We start from the raw sequence: 12,224 nt of genomic DNA on the forward strand, positions 1-12,224 counted from the left end.
GAGGCAAGGGGAGGCTTTCTTCCCTCCAGGAGGAACATTCTGTTGTTTTGTTTTGTGAGCACGACACTTAATGAAACGTTTCTGGGCAACATTATCTGTTAAAGACGGAGTTAACTTACGCCCCAGTAAGCTGTGGTCACTTGAAGCAGTTGGAATTTTGTCCGGGTGATTGGGAGGTTTGGAAAAAACTCGGGGTGGTTCTGACCTGGCTGAGCCCTGTTGCTGGGGTCGCCGTGTGGGCGGGCGCCTCAGGAGCTTTCCCCGGGGATGTGCTGTGTGGTCGCGAAGCACTTGCCCTCTGTGAGTCTCGTCTGGTCCCCCCTCAGAGGGTGCGGATCCTGGCAGAGCCCTTGTGGACCCCAGCCCCGGGGGCAGCCCCCGCCCACCCCACATCCCAGTTCTGTAGTTTGGGTACTTAAGAGAGGAAGAAGAGGCCAGGAGGGGTGAGGAGGAGGGGGAGGAGGCAGTATGCCCCAAGCAGAGGTGAGGACAGGAGGGACAGCACGGGAGGACTGGTCCGCAGGGTCCTGGGGCCTCCCCACCCGAGTCTCTAGCTGCCCACATGAGGACCACGCCAGGAGCGCCTGCAGCTGCCCCCCCCCCCCCCCCCCCCCCCCCCCCCCCCCCCCCCCCCCCCCCCGCCCCTGCCCCTCCCTGCCCGGCCTCTCCCCTTCCTGCCTCCCCTCCCCCCCTCTTCCCCTCCCCCTTCTTCTCTGTGCTCCTCCCTCCTTCGGGGTTTCAAGTGAACCACCTCTGGCTTTTGTGCCTCGTTAGCAGCCCTAAGTCCACAACTAGGTGCTGTTTCAGCCCCAGAAACGCGCAGGGTATGGCTCAGGGGTTAGTCCTTCGTCAGAGCTTGGGGGCATCCCTCGAAGGTCATGTGCATTCTGCAGCCGCCCGCAGCCCCGACATGGAGCCCCGACATGGAGCCCCGACATGGAGCCCCGTCTGGAGAGGCCTTGTGCAGTGGCCCCATCCCGAGCCCCAGCCGGCCCTGTGGGGTAGGCGCCAGGGAGGGGGAGGGACCGCGCCCCTGAGCTCGCCTTGCGCTCTCTCTAGAAGCAGCGGAGCAGGGGTGCCGCTCCTGACTCTGGGCTGGCGAGGGCTGCAGAGCAGAGCAGCGGACAGGGAGGCTTCTCTCTCTTGAGAGCCGAGGCTCCTTCTCTTGCGACTTTCAGTCAGACCGCTGTCCCGCCTGGGCTGTCCCTGCTTGCCTCTCCAGCCACCGGTCGCCGCTCGGTCACTCTCTTCCATCCCAGGACACCCCAGGATTCTGTGTCCTCAGGTCGGAGTGTGCGGGGGAGGGGCGTGCAGGGCACAGGCAACCCAGGGGCCAAGGCTTTGAGGGAGCTGGAGAGCTGAGCACAGCAGACAGGGTGCCCCAGCCCAGCCTCGGGTGGAGGATGCGACCTCAGGGGCCTCATCTTTGTACTCTGGACCCTGGGCTGTTTGGGAAAGAGCCACTTAGCTGCTGGCGGCCATAGGTTTTCTAATACCGTTGACACAGAATAAATTTACTTCTCTTTAGTTTTTGGTCTTCTGGGGCCAGTGAATAAAGGAAGGGAAGAGACCTGGGGTTGGCGTCCGTCTGACATGAGCGCGTCGCTTACAGTCGGAAAGACGCGGACACAGGACAGTCCCGCGTAGCTGTCCTGACCCTCACCCTGACCCTAACCCCAACCCCAACCCTCACCTAATCCTAACCCTCACCGCAGCCTCCCTGGTAAAGCCCAGGAGTCCCGGCCAGCTGAGCTCCCTGCAAGCGCGTGGGAAGCTTCTCCATCCTTCCCTTTCCCTTGTGCGTCACCGTAACTGTGAACACGGTTGTTTTCTGTGTTTTTCTGTGCAGAAGGTTTCTGTCTGTCTTTCTGCGCGGGAGGTTGGCGCGTTTGGTCTGCCGTGGAATTTAAACTTAGCGGGTGCCATTCCGGCAAGACGTGCGCCGTGAGACCTTGTGTGCTCATCCTCGCTCCTCCCCGGGCTCTGTGGGCGCAGAGCCTTACGGATGTGACGTCCGTCCACAGGCAGTCCCAGAGGGAGGGAACCTGCCGCGGGCCCTTGGGGTTTCCTGGCGCACACTGCTCAGCGCCCAGCTCCCTGTCCCCTCGTCCTCGGGTTCTGTCCTTGGGGTCCTCTCCTCTTAGGCAGGAGGACCCGAGGCTCCTTGTCCAGGCAGTTTCCACGCCGGTGCTCCGAGCCAGCCCCTTTGGTTGGGACGCTGGGCGCTCTGTGACTCGGACAGGCCAAGGTGGATCCTTGCTCTGGCGATGGTGGTGGGCTCTGGTGGGTCTGGGCTGGGCACAGGCTCAGCCACCTGCAGCCCATCTCTCCGTGACCCAGACTGGGGAGATGGGTGAAATGGATGTAAGGGAGCCCCCCCCCCCCCCCACCGCTGGTGCCCACAGTGCACAAGAGGCTGTGTGCTCAGCAGGGCTGAGCCTGCCGGGCGGTGAGTGAGCCTGTTCCCTCGGGGGCCCTGCTCCAGCCTCAGGGACACAGTCCCCCCCACCCCCGGCAGCCCTGTAGCTGGACCCCCGCAGGTGGGTTGCATGGCTGAGGACGAGCTGCAGAGCCCTGTCCAGCTGGGGGAGGTCTGGGGAGCTGGGTGTCCCCAGAGCTCAGGCCCCCTGTCCCCTGCTGCATGTTCTCTCTGCTGGTCTCTGTGGAAGGGACCCTGGTTGGGAGTGTCCCGCTGTCCTCAGAACCCCGAATGCCGAGTGCTGCTGTGGTCACAGGCTGTGAGAAGCGTCTGTCTCCTGAGCCTCGGCGTCCTGCCGCTCACGTGCCCGTCCCACACAGGGTATGAGACGCCAAGAAATGCCGTGGGAGCCAAGGTTCGGGAGCATTTCTGCAATGTGGGAAAAAGCAGGCACAGTGACGTGGGGTATCTGGGGGCTGCCCCGGCCTCAGAGACCATCTTGTGACGCGGAGCCACACCACCTGCAGACAAGTCCTGTGAAATGGTCCCACGGGGCTCAACCTCTGGGCTCCTGCTCTGACCGAACACGTCATCTTTTTGTTTAAAACCGCGATCTGGGTGCACAATGCAGTCTTTCATTAAGATGCTTAAATTGGAAAGTGACCGCAGTCGCACAGCCCAGACTGGAATTATGTCCTGCTGCCGTCTGTCGGAGGACCGCGTTGTGTCAGCGAGGCTCTGTGCTCTGGCCAAGGTCAGTCTTGGACAGAGCCGGCTGCGGTCCAACTCGGTCCCCAGAACACCGTCTGCAAGCGCTGAGGGTCCCCAGGGAGGGTGCCACGTGCCAAGTGCCACCGGGAGACGGCTCAGAGATGCGGCTTTGGCCCCTGCGTGACTGCAGGGGAAGCAGGGTTTTCGATGTGGCCTCAAGGGCCTAGAGGGGCAGGATGCCTCCCGGGTGCCGAGCAGGCCGTCGGGGTTAAGTGCACGCTGGCCTCGGAAATCCGGGGGCAGAAGCGTGTGTTTGTGGGTTGTTCTCAGGAACGTGGCTTCCCACGGACGCTGCTGTGGGGACAGTGGTGTTACAGAGCGTGCTGTGAGCCGCTGGGCTCTCGCCGGTGTCCAGAACACAGATCATGGCACCAGAGGCTGGCTTCCAGTCCCCGCGCCACAGCTGGAGCAGGTCACGCACCCGCAGGGGCCCCGCGAGCTGGGCACATTGGCGCAGGTGGCCGTTGGAGCAGCGAACCACAGTGTAGTCTGTCCTGTCTTGTCAGTGTCCAGTGGGGAACGGGGCGCTCCGCTGGCCTTGGTTCTCAGGTGTTTCAGGGACAGCAGGTGTTAGTGAGATTTGTGCTCTGTGGTTTGAAAGAAAAGTGTTGAGGACGAGTGACCAGTGTTCAGACAGGAGGAGCCACATGGCCGTGGCTGCTGGTGTGTCCCAGCTCCTGCTGAAGAGCCTGGGGCAGAAGCGCCACCCTTTGTCCCCGACCGGAAGGATGTCTTCAGTGGCGGTGTCCCCTGCTGGCCTCGCGCACCAGCGGCACCCGTTCTGAGCTCAGACCCACGAGAAAGCTGTGAGTTGCCCGAAAGCCCGAGGACCCCTCCGGCTGCCCGGGGTGCTGTTGTTTGGGGCTCTTCTCCACGCAGCTCTGAAAATGCCGGGTGCCCACACCCCGTCTGTGGCGACAGCGCTGAGTAGCTGCACACCCGGTCCTCACCTCTCGGGCGGCTAAAAATACGTTTCCCTTCTTCCTCACTTCCTCTCGCGACTGTGGAGTCCATTGTCCCCTCTTCCTGCGGATATGTCGCGTCTTTCCTGTTCCCGGCGGTGCCTGTGGGGTCTAGGCGCACCGGCCGGGCGGGGCCGGATCCAGGGTGAGGACCGGCCTGGCATTTTCTTGTGGGACCAGCATCAGTGGGAACCCTGGCATCTTGGACGTGCTCGTGTGCAGTGCAGCGTGTCGCTGCTGGCTGGGTCCTCTTCCCTTTGCAAGCTCACCTGTAGGACGCAGAAGCCTGGGAGACTTTGGGACTCACTTCCTTGGGAGATGACGTGGCAGGAGAAGGCGCTCCCTCCATGCAGCTCCGAGGGCCGCGTGATCCCTGCAGACATGCGCCCTGTCCCTCCCGCCACCCGCTGCCCAGAAGAGATGTCCGTCCGGCGTCCATGCTGCATCACAGGCCGTGACCCCTGCGGACACCACGCTCGGTGCCTGGAATGCAGCGGACGTTGGTTGACTATTTGCTGGCTGACGTGGGGTGGTGGGTGTGGAGTTCCGTGTCAGGGTCGCCGTGCCTCTGTCCCTGTCCCTGTGGACCAGGTCACCGCAGCCCGAGGCCACCGCTTCTCAGGGAGATGCGCTCCCACCTGCATTATTTCCTCCCGTAACTGCCACAGTCTGCGTGCGTCTCTCTGCTTTGGGAACCGAGCGATGGTTTCTGGCCAGGAGGGTGAACTCTGCCGTGGGCTCTGTGGGCCCCCGAGGGATATATGTTGTATCGAATCCTTGGAGAGGGCCGGGGGTGGGCATGGTGGGACAGAGGACGGACCGCAGTGTGCCTCGACCAGTGCCCGCTGCCACCTGCCCAGTGCCCCCGCGTGCCGGGCCCTGTCCCAACCCCCTGTGTTCAGATGTTTCACCCCTGCAGCAGCCGAGGCCACCCCTGCTGCTGTCCCTGTGCTCCCGCTGGCCTGTAGGAGGGCAGGGGTGCAGCCCCAGCATGGGACGTCGTGCTCCTGGGTCTCCCCGGGGTCGGTTCCCAGGAGCACTCCGCACCTCCGTTCCTTCACTTGGGACTGGCACGGGAGCCCGTGTCCTGGAGGAGACACGGGACGAAGCTGGCGGACAAGCCTGAAGCACAGCGCAGAGGGGCGGCCGTGCGGGCAGGGTGGGCCATGCCCCCATCGGGGCCCTCACCAGCTTCCCTTGTGCTGCCCAGGCTGAGAGCCGGCGTGGTGGGCACCGCAGCTGTGTTGGCAAGGGACCCACAGCTTGCCCCGCTGCGGGCAGGTGTGGGCTGGGGCGTCGTCACCACCGCACTCGCCTTGGTGCCATCCTGGCCGCCTCAGAGCCCGGGCGTTGGCCGTAGGAGCCGGGCAGGTGTTCGGTGCTGTAGTCCCTGCGAACCAGGGAGCGGGCAACAGGATGCCCCTCGGGAGCCGGGCACGGACATCCTCACAGTGTGGCTGGTTTCATATTCTCAGACTTTGTTCTCTTTCGAAAGCACATCGGGAAACCAAGTGCAAAGAAGAAGAAAAAGAATAAAGCTGGGTGTGCAGAGACCTGGCCTAGACCCCAGAGCTTAACCACTGGAGGCTTAGGGGACGGTCAGCCTGGTCCGTGATCCTGGGCAGCGAGTTGTTGACTCGAAGCCAAAGCTGAAGGAAGAGAAGGGGCAGCCGTCTGCCCTGGGTTCCTTTCTCCCGACCCTCGTGCCGGGCTCGGAGGGGTCCGCCAGCAAGCCCGGTGTGGAGGGAACTCCTGGCCGTGACCGTGGGGAGATCAGGCCCCCGGGGACTCTGCGCGCTCACAGGCGTGATTTCGGGGGCGAGTGGCCGTCCTTCGGGAGTGGCCCCTCAGTGAGCAGCGTGACTGGGGCTGACGTCAGCCCTTCACCTGTGGTGACCGTGGTGTCTTTACTCCCGCAGGGGTCCAAGGACTGACGTTTCCCAGCTGCGCCATGGACCAGCCCGAGCCACCCGCCCCTGCTCCTGAAGGTAACCGTCGGCTTGCAGGGCCCCTTCCGACGTTGCGGGCCCTCGGGGAGAAGGGGAGGGTCTGGCCACACGTCCCGAGGAGGTGCAACTCTGAGCCCCTGCCTGCCCAGTGCTCCTCCCTTACCTTGGGGTGCCGTGTCTGAGCCTCCTGCTGGGCCCTGGGCACCCCCCCAGGGCAAGCGCCCGCCCGGAGTCCTGTGAGGTCCGACTCCTCCTGACCCGTTGCACACCCACGTGCGGAGGAGGACAGGCGGACCTCCTGGCTGAGGGGCCACAGGTAGGCTCTCGCCGCCCCAGGCGTCCGCTGGTGGAGCAGCAGGATGGTTTCCAGGTCTGCCTCCTTTTGCGCTCGGCTCGCTCAGGGAGAGCGGGGACCTCTTCTGTCTGGCTGCTCTGTATGTGAGGTTGGCGAGGGAGGGGCCCCGTCCTGGGCCGTGGCCAGACCACAGAGACCACAGCATGGCAGCGGAGGGTCTGGTGCTGTCCCTCCCAGCTCGCAGGCACGGTCTGCTCGGGGCTCCCGTCCCCGGGACTTCCCTCGACCTGTGCCCGGACAGATGTGCATGTCCCCAGCATGCCGGGAGGCTGTGGGACCCGAAGGGCAGTGAGCCAGAGTCTGGGAGGAACCCATGTGGAGCCAGAGCCTGGCCGTCCCTTCTCCTGTGCTGGCTGTGGCACTCGGGGCCTTGAGTTTATGGTCTTGCCTCTTGGCAGGAGGCATCGTGGTCTCCTGATGCCTTCCCAGAACTCATAGCAACCCCACCCCCCACCATGGTAGGGAAGGAGGACCCCTCCCTTGTCCCGGTGCCAGAGGAACGTGGCCTCACCCACAGCCGGGTGGCAGGCACTTGCTGATGACGGGTCGGGCTCCAGCAGGACACAGAGAACAGAAGCTGTGTGCGAAGGGTGGAGGGGCGGTGGCCTGTGATGGTGGCATTGTTCTGGGGACACCGCTGTGCACACGCAGCCGCCACCCCAGGGATGTCCGGAGCCAGGAGGAGGCCGACAAGGACCGTGGCTGTGAATGGCCCCTTGTTGGGGAGCGGTTTGCGCCTGCTGCTTTGCAAAGCCCTTTTTTTTTTCTAATGATAGTAAGAAATAGAGCACAAACAGCCTTCTTTCGAAATGAGAAGAACATCTTATCTTGGATCAAGCTTTTTTTGTGTTATAATAGATGTGGTCTTACTGGCCCCAGGGACAAAATGTGTCGCCTTTATCTGTGCTTAAAAATGAATATTCTCTTATTTTTTCCACTCAATGTCTTAGTTCCTCCATGGCATGGCTTTCAGACCTGTTTGTGGGTTTTCAGCAGCCCTTGAGGGCTATCTGCTCGAAGAGGGGACGACTAGGAGGGACATCTATGTGTCCCTGAGCCCTGGAGCCCCCGTTCCCCTGAGGGGTGAGCGACCCGAGCCAGCCCATCCTGAGCCCAGGTTCTGTGTCAGCTGCGTAGACCGGTGCATTACAGGAGCAGAGGGTGGCCGGCGGGGCTGGAGGCAGGCAGTGTCTCCCTCCCTGTCTCGGCCCAGGACTCTAAGTCCCGGTGGGAAATGTAACATTGTAGCCTGTAGTGACTGAGCCTTTGTTGCAGTTTGGGAAGACACTAAGACCGTGTTGACCTGAGAGATCCAGTGTGAACTCTCGTTTCCTTGGAAGTGCGCTGGCCCCAGTGGTGCAGTTTGCTGCTAGACTGAGGCGGGGGGCTCAGTTGTGGGAGGAGGGCGGTCGCGGGTCAGACTGTACCCCTGGTGCTGTGCTTGCTGACAAGGTTGTTGTCTTGTCAGGGCGTTGACCAGAGGGTCAGCCTGGCACGGGGTCTGAGTCGGGGCCCGGCTCCTCTGCCTGGAGAGCTGTGGGCAGGACCCTGGGTGGTGCCCTGGGACACATCAGGAATGTTGCCGGAGTCGGGAAGAGGAGAGTCCAAAGCAAAGGGACTCCTCCGTGGGTTGGTTCATGGCCCTGCAGTGGCCCGGGGCCTGGGGGGATCCTGAGGTTCCTGCTGTGGACTTCTCACCCCAGGGAGAGTGTGCAGAGATGGGGAGGGACCGAGGAATGGCTGAGCTAGAGGGGCTCCCGGAGTCCAAGCAGAGCTCCTTGGATGTGACTCCAGAGCTCCAGCAGGAGGTCTGGCGTGGACGGTGGATTTTGTGCCGATGAAGACCAAGGCTGTGGGCAGGCCTGGCCTCCCATGGGGAGCGTGTCGGTTACTCTGGAGCACTCGTTGTGGGGGCAGGAGGGGTCCATCAAGGAGCAGCCTGCCTGGGCAGCCATGCCACTTCCTGCGGACAGGACCACGGATGTCGTCTCTTAGAGCCTGGAGGCAGGAGGCCCAGGGTCCAGGGTGGGCAAGGCAGGTTCCTCAGAGCCTCCCTCCTTTCTCTCCCTGTATCCTCCTGTGTCGTCCTTCTGTGTGTGTCTGTGTCGCGATCCCTTCTCCTTATGACGACCCTAGTCCTGTGGCACCAAGGCCCGCCGTAGGGACCTCGGACCTCCGCATGAGTCGTGTTCGAAGTACTGGGGCTTTGGCCTTCAGCATATGGTTTTGGGAGACACAAATCAGTGTGTCTGATTTGTGGAATCGAGAGGAAACAGCGGAAAGTAGCAGCCGGATAGGTGGGAGGAAGCCAGGAGTGTGTAATGTCACTGATGCCAGACGCGGCAGTGAGGAACAGCCCAGTGACGGGCGGGGACAGATGCGGGTGACCCACGGGCTTTGGCTTTGGGGACACATCCCCCAGCATCCCGTGAAGCCGTCTGCCCAGCGGTGGGGAGGCAGCAGGAGTGGTGGGGGAGAGGAGCAGGTGCAACACAGAGGGTTTAGGGCAGTGAGACTCCTGCATGTGACCCTGCCATGGTGGACACGAGTCATTGTCCAAAGCCATCAGGCACGGCCCCTGACGGGAGCAGCGGACTGTGGGTGACAGTGACCTATCAGTGTGGGTCGGTCATAAGAAAAGCTGTTTGCCGCTCACTTTCCTTCCTGAGCACATTAAACAGGAATCCTTTCTCCCTGCATGGGGGAGCCTGGGGTTCAGGCCCATGGGGTCAGAGGTCATAAGGCTTTTTTTTTTTAAGATTTTATGTATTTATTTGACAGACAGAGATCCCAAGTAGGCAGAGAGGCAGGCAGAGACAGAGGAAGGGAAGCAGGCTCCCTGCCGAGCAGAGAGCCCGACGCGGGGCTCAATCCCAGGACCCTGAGATCATGACCAAAGGCAGAGGCTCAACCCAATGAGCCACCCAGTCGCCCCAAGGGTTTTTTAATAGCAGTGTTTGCAAGGTCACGTAGGTGGTCGCACGTTTGCATGGGCGTACAAGCACCTGCTTGGTGGCCTGTTTTTAACGCTTCCACGTGAATCCCCACCTGGAAGTAGGTCCTGGGCCGTGGGGCAGCTCCATGTTTGGCCCAGATGGTGTACACACCGCCTGCTCCAGTTCCCGTCCCCTCCAGCGGCGCACCGGAGTTCTGGTTCTCCAGTCCTCGCCAATCTTTGTTATTTTCTACTGAGTATGAAAGGGCCAATTACAAACACTATTAGTGTGTCAGGAACCTCTTTCCAAATCACTGAATAAACTTCAACAAAACAAGGTTAACTGTTTCAGTAGTAGCGCACTGTGTAAATGTGTCGTGATTTGGAGACTGTCTTCTGTCGTAAGACACGCAGGTAAGTATTCCGATGACCTCTGATCATTTCCTCAAGGCAGACATTTCATGGTAGAATTTCTGAGATGGAGGATTTACAGAATTAGAAGGCTCGGGTGAGTATTGGCGAGCTACCGTCCACAGGGTCACCAGTGCGCACTCTTATCGGAATTCCGTGTTCTAAAGACATGTTTTCTGAAGACTTTCCTTCATTGCATGTCAGCGTTGCCGCTGTCTTGCTTTTAGCCGATGAAAGTGACTTCCCAGCACGCTGGGCGGGCCCGTGTGTGCCTGGACGTGGCATGGGCGTGGCGTGGCGTGGCCGTGGCGTGGGCGTGGCGTTCTGGCCGAGAGGTCCCTCCCGCCTGCCCCCTCGCAGGGGCCAGCCTGAGCTCTCCGTTACTCGGAAAGTGTTTTCTCTGAAAGACCCCTTAGAGTGTGTTGCTGGTTCCAAAGATTCAGGGACAAAATACACACCCGGTATTTAAAGCCACTTTTTCTTTTGGACCGTCAGTGGTCCGTCTGGGCAGTGAGGCCCCAGCTGGAAGGAGTTTCTAGGCTGACTCCTGCGGCGACACACGTCCGTCAGCTTCCCTCCCTAGGAATGACTCCACCCTAAAACCCTGATACGGACTGTCCCGCCCCCCAGGCTCCCCCAACCCCTCAGGAGCTACGAGGTGCCTGCGTCCTTCAGCGGCCCAGGGTATGGAAGCTGGTTTCCGTAGCCTGCTCAGCACCCACGCTGCTTGTCTGTAGCTGACCCAGGCCTTGACCTGGGATCGAGGGGCGCTCGGGGGGCTCTGGGCAGAGTGGGAGGGGTGTAGATCACCCACCATTGTGATGGGACAGCCCGGCCTGGCCTCACGCACGCCCCACCGACTGGGGAGGTGACCCCTTCCCATCATCCGTAAGGCCCCAGGCCATCCCGGAATCCACTTGGACCCCAGCCCCGGGGACAGAGCAGGGAAGTGAGCCCTGCGGCTTTAGCACAGGGGTGTGGAGAGCGAGGTTCCTGATGTCTCCGTTACCTCAGCCTGAAGACGCACCACCCCCAGCCTCTGATCCTGTTCACGTGTCCTCAGTTCTAAAATAACCACGTTCAGGTCCCTGTGTTCCCCGTAGGCGCCTTGGGAAACAGCCGGGCATGTGTACCAGCCGTTTGGCTGGTAAGTCGGGGTGGAACCATCTGGAAGGGACCCGACCTGGGGCAGTGGGGCCTGTCCCGGCAGATCCTTCCCCAGCCTCACAGAGCCGGAGCTCTCTGTGCCTGGTGCCCTCTGAGCGGCGGCCCAGAGAAAACCCGGTCACGCTGGGTGAGCTGGTTTGCTTGCTGGGTGAGTGATTTCTGCTTGTGCTGACCTTCAGCTCATCTCTCTCAGCGGGTCACGTTTTCCTCCCCTTAGTGCCCATTACTTCATAAGGGAACCCCCTAGATTCCTCTAGGGCCTGGGGTCCCTCAGTCCCGCAGGGGCCCCTCCCGTGAGTGTGCAGGAATGTGACCTTAATGGCCCAGAGCTTCTCCCTGGAAAGTAACTGATTTTTTCTGATATTTCGTGATTTGTCTGAGCACCAGACACCGGCCGACTGTCTTGTCACCGAGGGAGTGGTGCGCTGGTGGTTAAGGATGTCCAGTTCGGGGGTTTCCGTGTTCTGACTTCGTGCCTCAGAGTTGGGGTGCAGAGAGGAGGAAGAGGCCCTTCCCTCCCACGCTGGCCCCTGCATGTCCTGCTCTGTCCCCTACCCCAGCTCCGTAGCCGGGGCGCGGTGACCCCTCACGGGCTGCCTGGGCATCTGTCCACCTGCCCCCCGCTTTGTGAGCCAAGCATGGGGTTCCAGGCCTCATCCCGGTGGATAAGTCCCGAGATGGCCAGTCTCAGATGCCTGTCCCAGTGCCCACCGGAGACCCCCTCGGTGACATCCTTGAGGCTGAGCCCCACTCCCTGCCCCGCACATCCTCGGCCAGGAACGTGTGGCCAGAGGGCTGGAGGGCGGCCTGACATGTGCAGGGAGCACGAGGTCCCCTGCCTCCGGGTGGTGACGTACTTTGCAGGTGGCCGCGTGGGCAGAACCGGGGGGTCTGGGGACCTGTGGGGCGGGAGCCACGTCCGTTCCGCGAGGAGGTTGAACGTCTGTCGTGGGCGCCCCGTGTCCGGATTTTCCCTCTCCTCCATCCTCGCCCTGCTGCCCTGGCCTCCCCGATGTCCGCTGTCGCTGACAGCGCTTCTCCCTCCCTCTGGGCTTGACCGTGTCCTTCCGCCCCGTAGACAACGCCGCGAAGCGCGAGTCTGCCGACGAGGACGACGAGGGGGAGCAGTTCGATTTCGACAGCGGAGATGAGGTTCCGGAAGCAGACCGACAGGCTGCGGACGCCCCCCCGGCCGGGAACGCGGGCGCAGACGCGTCCGGCTCAGGTGGGTCCCCTGCGGCCACCGGCACGCGCG

General features: G+C 62.0%; 1 protein-coding gene across 7 annotated transcripts in view; it reads left to right on the forward strand.

The window, feature by feature from the left end:
• ARHGEF10 (Rho guanine nucleotide exchange factor 10) overlaps positions 1 to 12,224 on the forward strand; it is an 81,824-nt gene that overhangs the window by 11,111 nt on the left and 58,489 nt on the right. For 6 of the 7 annotated variants that reach the window (XM_059384238.1, XM_059384236.1, XM_059384241.1 and 3 more), the window contains exons 2-3: positions 6,072 to 6,140; positions 12,048 to 12,194. In XM_059384238.1, coding sequence (XP_059240221.1) covers positions 6,104 to 6,140; positions 12,048 to 12,194 — 184 coding nt within the window. In that variant the 5' untranslated portion in view covers positions 6,072 to 6,103. Of the gene's footprint in view, positions 1 to 3,095; positions 3,174 to 6,071; positions 6,141 to 12,047; positions 12,195 to 12,224 lie in introns of those variants that run through there. The other variant, XM_059384240.1, reaches the window with a different exon arrangement.

Source organism: Mustela nigripes, chromosome 18, assembly GCF_022355385.1.
Source record: "Mustela nigripes isolate SB6536 chromosome 18, MUSNIG.SB6536, whole genome shotgun sequence".
NCBI lineage: Eukaryota > Metazoa > Chordata > Mammalia > Carnivora > Mustelidae > Mustela > Mustela nigripes.